The following is an 8,417-nucleotide window of genomic DNA, read 5'->3' on the forward strand; positions in this document are numbered from 1 at the left end:
GACCCAAAGACAACATTTTTTTAATATTCAAAAACTTTACAAATTGCACCTTTACATTTGCCAAACACTTAGTGCAATAAGTCATTGTGGGGTGATTGGAGGTCTTTGTCAGTTTTATGATTAGATTGAGTGTGTGCAATGGGTACATGTAATAAATAAGCATGAGCAATAAGTTGCTGTGAACTTTTATGTATGGTAGAGATCCTCAACATAGAGGTACTTGTAAAAATGTAGCCCTTCTCTTTCAATGTGCGAACGGTCTGAGACAGAAAGAAACAAATGCTGCAATGTGTACATTTAACTTTTATCTCCGCAGCTGTTACCTTTTTCAATACAAGTCCTAGTGTATGACTGTGTAGTACATGTATGTAACACCCCTGAGTCAGTCAGTGTACAATCGATCAAGTAGCCTTGACTGTCTGCATCCTTGAGAGGTGATGAGCATTACTCACTCCTGTATGTGGGCTCAGCCTTGAGACAAGCCACCACACATGCATGCATTGTTGCTGATGTATGCCAACTGATTTTGCCAGGTCTTTCTACAATACCATATGATGTCTGCCTTTATGAACAACTGCCAATGGGGGCGTAAACAAATGAGAAAATGTCTCGTAATCCAGACAATCATATATTTTATCTGTTGTTCATTTCTGTACACATTTTCAGTTTTAGATTACCAGTTCTATTTCTGATAAAGTTAAGTCAGTGATATAAAATGGCAGAGGAATGCTTCATTATACACCATTCACATAAAGTATAATGATGATTGTGTACATTGTATATTCTAGTACATGGGGACTTGCCAGTATTTCCTAAAGCTTGTTTTTTTTTTGATAGCACAAAGGTGTTGATGTATAACATTAATTTTACAGCACCACAGAATTACGGAGTAGTTTAAATGTCTTTTAATTTTTTTTCCCAAAAACTATATAATCATAGAGCACATTGTCAGCAAGTACAGCAGGGACATCTTCACGTCTAGATACTTAGTATATCAATACAGCACCATTAAGTAACACCAGAGTTAGAGGGTGTGCCAGGTGGTTTGATGTACATTGTAAGTTTAATAGATATCAAGGGTGTGACAAGTGGTTTATTCGGTGGTTATAGCAAAGGACCAGGCGTTATACCTCGCGGGGACCATATACACCTCGGGGCAGGTCATTAAACCTTAATTAAAACATGATCTTCCTCCTGTCATGTCTGCAGGTCCACAGATCAGATGGAAGACTTCATCCAGACAGCCACGCAGCAGGAGACAGAGGCCAAGGACAAGCTGAGGAACTTCATCGAGGCCCTGACCAGCCGGACTGAGCGGGCGGAGAAGGAGGTGGAGTTCTACCGCAGCCAGTCTTCCCTGGTCAGTCTCAACTCTGCTGTCAGCTGTACCACATCTCTGTGTACCAAGTGCAAGAAGAGACAGGTACGTTTCCCTAGCATCTTTCTCGCTAAAAAAATGTGTAAAACATTCAGGTACAGTTTATATGACACTTGGCTTGGAAAACTATTATGATGATTTTTTTAAGCCTTGAAAAGTTTGCAGTGGTATTAATGCAAAGTCATGATACCTTGAATATGTGTTTTGTCATTCAATACTTCAGAATTGTTCCAACCGTGAACTTCAAAAGTCGCGGAAACGTTTCCCTTCCTATATACAGCAAAATAGAACCACGGCAGAAATTTGAGTATAGCTTCCAAAGAGTTGCTTTTGTTATATCAGTAAGAATCTGTAGAATTTGCCAGCCTAAGATTCTTTCATCAGATTTCTTTTTTGTCAATAAATGAATAATGAATTTAGCAGTTGAGATTTCGTGCAAATCAACATATCCATGTCATATTTTGTGTCCATCTACTACAACTGCTTTTCTATATACTCTATATTGTCTTCATCTACATAACATCATGCCATTTAAACTAATAAGTGTAAAGCATTATATATCATAGCTTTGAGACTCTAGGAGTCTTGATAAGCATACACAACATTGCTTTTGAGATTTTAGTATCAATTTAGTAGCCTGGTATATATGTCTTAATGCCTGGTCCTGTTCTCAGGCACGAATGTCAGCTCCTCTGGGCATGTTGCAACGCTCAGCCAGCGCCTGCAGCATCCAGCATCCCTCTGACATGGACACCAGCAGGAGACCCAGTGTCAGTCATCATCAAAGGTACACACTCCAGCCAGCTTTCTCTTGTAGCATCTTGTATGAGAGCCTCCTGTTGGCTGTTACTAGTACTGCAACATACCATGTCAAAGTTAGACCTTCTTATAGTTTATACCTGTGTTGAATGGGTGGTGCCCATCTCCATTCCCTTAGCCCTTGAGCCACCCAGATGTGCAAGCACAGAAAATGCTATAGCTGGGGCTAGTACATAGTTGCTAGCATTGAGCACGTTCAACTTTATTGGTAGTTTTATTCTTTTCGTATATACATTGTAGAGGATCAGCATTTTGTATGACTTGGTTGAGGAATTGAACTACACATCCCATGCAAAAGAAGCATTCCTACCACTAGGCTATTGCTGGAGTTGCCAAAGATACCATCTGTTTCATGCAATCCTAACTTATTACATACACTTGACTTTATTTCCCCGTTCCATGTAGGTCCAGCAGTGTGGACCCAGTCCAGTTGAACGGTGGCCTGTCAGACCTGGTGAAACAGGCCCGTGTTTTACACAGCAGCCAGGGGAAGGGCTCCCCCAACCAGCCCTCCACCTCCCCCAGGGGTTCCAACGACTCCGGCCTAGGGGACAGCGGCAACGGCTCGTCACAGAGCGGCACGTACGCGACAGTCAGCCCACCTGCACCGCAGTATTATGACAACGACCTTCAACATCCCCAAGGTCACGGCATGGAGGTCCCTTACAACCGAGCCCTGTCGCCAGAGGAAATTGATGATTTGCAGGCTCAGGGTGTGATTTTCCCAGATAATACACCCCAGAACCAGAGAAGGTCACATACATTAAACAATGGTTACTTGAGTAACAGCTATCCTATGTCATCACCATCCACAGGGCGGAGGGGAATGGCTAGTGAAAATGGTTACCACAGTAACAGGAATGGTCTTCCCAATGCAACCCCTCCCACCCGCAGGAGGACAGCATCATATTCAAATGAGGAGAGATATCCAACCAATGACATGGCGTACCCAGTAACCACACCCCCAACTGGGAGGAGACAGACTCCCCATTCAGGTTACCATAGCAACCTGACCACGCCCACTGCCACGCCCTTAAATGCTAGAAGAATGCAAAACAGTCCCAGTGGTTACCATGGCAATGGAATAAGTCCAAATGCCACCCCTAATATGGCACGAAGGAATCCCTATGGGAACGGTTACTATGGCAACAGTAGTGGGTTCCCTTCACCACAGTCCACGCCCAACCCTGTCAGAAGGCCGCAGTTCACAGATGAGGACAGCTACTTTGAAGACAGTTGTCAAGACGACAATAGTTTCCATGACAACAGCGACAACTACGACCCCAATAGACAAGAGGTAAGAAACCATGTCAACAATCCACGGCAGAGAAATAACAGGAACCCTCCACAGCAGCAGCAATATCATCCAAGTGCAATGCCTTCACAAACCCCAGTGGGATACCCGCAGAACCGCAGCAAGAGACCTTCCATGGAGAGATTTGGTGGCAGCTTTGATGACGAGACCCTGACAGAAACGGGTTCCATTACCACGGTAACCACAGAATCAGCGTTTGATGATGACGATATGTTCATGAGCAGGAGAAGCAGTAGGAAGAGGAGCAGGAAGAGGCAGCAGGCTGAGCTGGTGAGGCGCAGACAGGATGCCTTGACTCTAGCCTTCAGCTACCTGGACACTAAGAGCCTGTGTGCCTGCTCCATGGTGTGTAGGGAGTGGACACTGATCAGTCGACAGCCTGCACTCTGGAGACAGGTTCACTTGGAGAGGGCCAGGGTTGGCTCCAAGGTTAGTATGAGGACTCCTATCAAAACTGAAATCCAAATATCTTAAACTTTGACTTCACAAACAGGATACTAGTATCTGGCAGACTTTGAGAGATTCTTGCTCAGGGCTAGATCAGTTGTACATGTTTCTCTTTTTGCTTAACAGTCTGCTTGTTGTCACTACAACTTACAAGTGCTTTTATCAACAAGGCAATTAGTCCTGTCCAAGTTTGCATATGCTTCAGTACTAGAATGCTGAATTGTGATAATTTTTATTGCTAAATCTTGTCTGTTTTTTTTCTGCAGTTCCTACAGACTATTGCTAGGTGGTGCACAGAGCTACAGGTGCTGACTCTACAGAACCTGAGACCCAGGAAGAGGAGGGATGGGGAAAACAAGAAAGAATACTTTCACAAAACTAGGTACTGAACTATGCCAAATCAAATCAAATTTCCAACAAACTTGATTTAATATTCATCATCATCATCATTTGGGTTATTTGTTGGTTTAATATTAGATGTTTGCACTCGTCTTCTTCTCTTTTTTTTTTACAATTTCCCGGTCCCGGTCAAGCATATTTCCGTACTAACATTGTACATTGCTTACAGAGGGAGTTTAGAACCAGGTCTGGAACGGCTCCTCTCAGCCACCAAACAGAACTTACTCAGCCTCAGGATCAGCAACTGTGGCAACGTCCTCACAGACAGGTATGAATCCCAAGGTTTTAACACTTATGCAAATACATTTGTACATTGTACATCTTTAAAGCTTATGGGTCCTGTTACACAAGCATTAAGAATTCTGCATATCAAAGTGGCCACCTGTTTGTAACAGGTGGTCACAGCTACTTGGGAACAGACTAGGACGTGTCATGGACTGACTCTAACATGCATGACTTGTGTAAGAAACCTAAAATGAGATTCTAAGACCTTCACAGATAGACTTCTGCTGTGAAACAGAGCAGAATAAAGCATCATTGCTAGTTTTTAGCAACAGTGTCATCATTTGAAGTTCCTGCATCAAGATCTCACACTCACAGATCACACTCACACAAAAATTTGTTCTACTGACCACTTAGACCAGATTTTATTTGTCCAAGTGAGTCAGTTTTTACTGTATACATGTAGCTGCACTCTAGTAATACTAGTCTATTAACCTACGAGTAGATCTTGGCTCCAGTTTGTCAGTCACTATGTCAATCAGTGGTTGTTTTTTTATTCTGTTACAATAGAGCGCTGTGGTTGGCCAGCTGCCATTGCCGGCTGGTGAGAGACGTGATGTACAAGAGTGAGTCAGACCCTGTAGGACAGGAGGTCATCTGGGCACTGGGCGCCGGCTGTAGGGAGATCACATCACTCAGTCTGGCTCCTATGTTCCCATGGTAAGTATTACTATTACTATTCATACTCTTTGTAAAGGAGTGTTGGCCACATAACTTGAAAAAGGCCACAATTTGATTCAATTTTTTGTTCTTAGATTGGAATATACTGGATTGGAGCTTTGAGATGATACAGTCTGGGGAAAAAGGCTGTACTTTAGTGCACACAGTTTCAGAAGTGTCAAGTGGAGGTTTCACCCCAGCCTTCTGCTTTTGTAATACCTTTTTGCTAAAATCGTACATAAAAGTTCTTAATAAGAACCAACAAGTTAAATTTGCATGGTCCAATGTAGAGGTGCAATTTTACTATGTCGTTGCAAAGGTAGAGGTACCTATCTAATCTAGAAGTTGATTTACGTCAGAAATGACAGACTATGCCTATTTTATCTGCAGCAGTGATTCCTCCGCAAAAGAGTTCTGAGGATACTTAGTGAGACCAAACTATTGTTGAAAAATGATAGAATAGCCTAGGCTAATATATCACATCAAAAGTGTCAGTACTATCACACATCACAATTTCCACATGAAGACATGTTTGTCAGTGATAACCTTGCCTTACAGCCAGCAGCCTCAGAGATTTAACAACCGGTGCCTACAGATGATTGGTCAGTGCTGGCCCATGATGCAGCAGCTTACCGTGGGAGGAGTGGGGATCACTGAGAAGGGACTGTCCACCATTGGTCAGGCAAAACATTCATCTTAAAACATTAAGTTACTGTACTGAAACCACTTACAATGCCATATTGACTGTAAGCTTAAAAGTATTTAACATGCAAAGATTTAACATCAACAATATAATTCAAACTTTGGAGCATTGAGCAATGCAAAGCAGTTAGACAATAATGAAAAAATTGTCCGTTTTATAGATGCTATTTCTATACTTGTTCAACTTTAAAAAAATGTTTGCAATGGTTTTTGTGGTGAACATGTACAAAAATTACAATAATTCTTGCTTAAAGTAGTTAGAGATTAGAGATATACACTGTATGTAATCTACTTTCCAAAGATGCAAAGTAATGTACAGACTAGTATTCCATTCATTCAGGGAATGTCCACCCAGTACACTGTATATGTATTGATGAGCCAAGGATGGAGATCTGTATATCAACTGTTTTTCTGTGTGGTCCTCTACAGCCAGTAACTGCCCCAGATTACAAGTCCTAGAGTTAGACCACATGCTGGAGATCACAGAGGCCTTTGCTGTGGAGATGTGTAGGAATGGTCTGAAGGGGCTTCGTGTGCTTGAGTTCAGCTTCACCCCCGTCACACCACAGGCACTGCTGCACTTCAACAGTAAGTCAGCATCAGCATCATCATGCCTACATGTATGGTTTACTGGACTTAGATCTATCTGTGGTAGATGGCATTTACCTGAGTAAAGCCATCCAAACTGTGGCGTAAATGGACATATTTGTTGAGTTTTGAATTCTGGATGACCCCCGCTTCTCGGAAAGCCGCACACAGGCACCAGTGGGTCCAGCTCACTGGACACAGGATGATCTCAGCAGGGGAACATCCCCAATCTATCCTGACTCAGTAGATTGTAAAGATGAGTCAACAGGAAGGAACTAGCGTCTTTTGTCTTATAAATAGATAACATCCATTGTCAGAGGCACAAAGCCATGCTTTGCAATTCGAACTTCATGATTTACTGGACTTAGACATCTGTGGTAGCTGGCATTTACCTGAGTTGGCCATCCAAACTTTGTGTTTGAATCAAAGTCTGCACGTCGACAGTAAATTATCATCGTAGTGACCACATAAACTCAGTGACTGACTGAAGTTGGACAGTGGGGCATGGTAGCATAGTTCCAATAGTTGTACAGTCAGCCATCTGAACTTTGAGTGTACGACGGTCTTAGAATAACCTTTTATGATGTATATCATTAAATAGGACAATCATGTAAACCACTCTTTTACAGAGTCCATCAATGTCCAGAATTGCCTGTCTGATGGGTAAATCTATTAGGCATTGAGCTATCTTACCTTCTACAAAATAAACCAATCAACTGGATATGAGGTCTCTTAGATTAGGTTCTGGGTGTTGTCTGTAACATTAACCATTGTTGATTTTGATTGACAGGTAGCTGTCCTAACCTGAGGGCCATCAACATCCACATCAGCATCTCAGACTACTTTGAAGACGTGGAGAATGAAGATGTACAGGAGCTGTATAAAGATGTTGTCATCAAGTTGAAGGTATCAACACGTTAGAAGTCTGTTCTTTAAATCACAAAGCGACCATTTTCCTTAATCATGAAAATCATTCTAGTCAAACTCCATCATAATATACTTGGTGCTATTCAATTTCCAAAAGTGTCAAAGAAATATTTATACAAAATTTTTCTTAATTTAGGTTTTGTTCAACATTCATGGTGAACATCATGTAAGCTAGCATACATGTATCAATGTTCATGTTTGGCATGCATTTACATATTGAATAAAACCGGCACCAGTACTTACACATTGAAAGTAAAAAAAAAATATCGTCTGGTTTATGTTTTTAATGCCAATTGCTAAATATAAATAATAGTTTATGTTGCTTGGACTAGTTTCCTAGATGTCCAGTTTTTCTATGCAGTACTATGTTAATAAAGTCGAGGACAATTAGCTTCTTGCATTTTATGTAGTTAGCTAATAGATTCTATATACATGTATATCCAAAGTCCAAAGTGTATCCCACTTACCTTATATGGTTACTATTGACAATGTATAAGAAACTTGAATGTTGAATATGATAATAAAATTTTGTTCATTTTTCTCCTTTCCAGCAACTGAAGAAGAGACCAGGGTTTGCTGGCCTACTGCATATCAAATCAGACTACTAGTAACAAAAACTGAAAGACTTTGCTGAAGACTTCAAACATACATTGTATACACAAACCTACCTGCCTTCTATACTTGTCTCACTCGCAGATTTGTTTTATTAGAAGAAAAAATATGGAATTTGAGTTGACTACTACAAACCTATGGAGAAGAGCATGGGCACTTAGGACTACAGACCTTGATTTGTGTTCTGTACATCTCATGTTTTGTGGGATATAAATATCTATGACCAATGCTACACAGGGTAAATATATGTTCACCAATAACTCTAATAAAGCACTTTTTACTGTAGTC

General features: G+C 41.3%; 1 protein-coding gene across 1 annotated transcript in view; it reads left to right on the forward strand.

Moving 5' to 3' along the window:
• LOC118414563 overlaps positions 1 to 8,185 on the forward strand; it is a 40,578-nt gene extending 32,393 nt beyond the window's left edge. Inside the window, exons 2-11 of the mRNA XM_035818682.1 lie at positions 1,210 to 1,423; positions 2,053 to 2,165; positions 2,603 to 3,941; positions 4,226 to 4,341; positions 4,528 to 4,626; positions 5,151 to 5,300; positions 5,859 to 5,977; positions 6,432 to 6,590; positions 7,381 to 7,496; positions 8,069 to 8,185. Of these exons, the coding sequence (XP_035674575.1) occupies positions 1,210 to 1,423; positions 2,053 to 2,165; positions 2,603 to 3,941; positions 4,226 to 4,341; positions 4,528 to 4,626; positions 5,151 to 5,300; positions 5,859 to 5,977; positions 6,432 to 6,590; positions 7,381 to 7,496; positions 8,069 to 8,125 (2,482 nt within the window). The 3' untranslated portion in view covers positions 8,126 to 8,185. The remainder of the gene's footprint in view (positions 1 to 1,209; positions 1,424 to 2,052; positions 2,166 to 2,602; positions 3,942 to 4,225; positions 4,342 to 4,527; positions 4,627 to 5,150; positions 5,301 to 5,858; positions 5,978 to 6,431; positions 6,591 to 7,380; positions 7,497 to 8,068) is intronic.
• Positions 8,186 to 8,417: the final 232 nt, after the last annotated feature.

This window comes from Branchiostoma floridae, chromosome 4, assembly GCF_000003815.2.
Source record: "Branchiostoma floridae strain S238N-H82 chromosome 4, Bfl_VNyyK, whole genome shotgun sequence".
NCBI lineage: Eukaryota > Metazoa > Chordata > Leptocardii > Amphioxiformes > Branchiostomatidae > Branchiostoma > Branchiostoma floridae.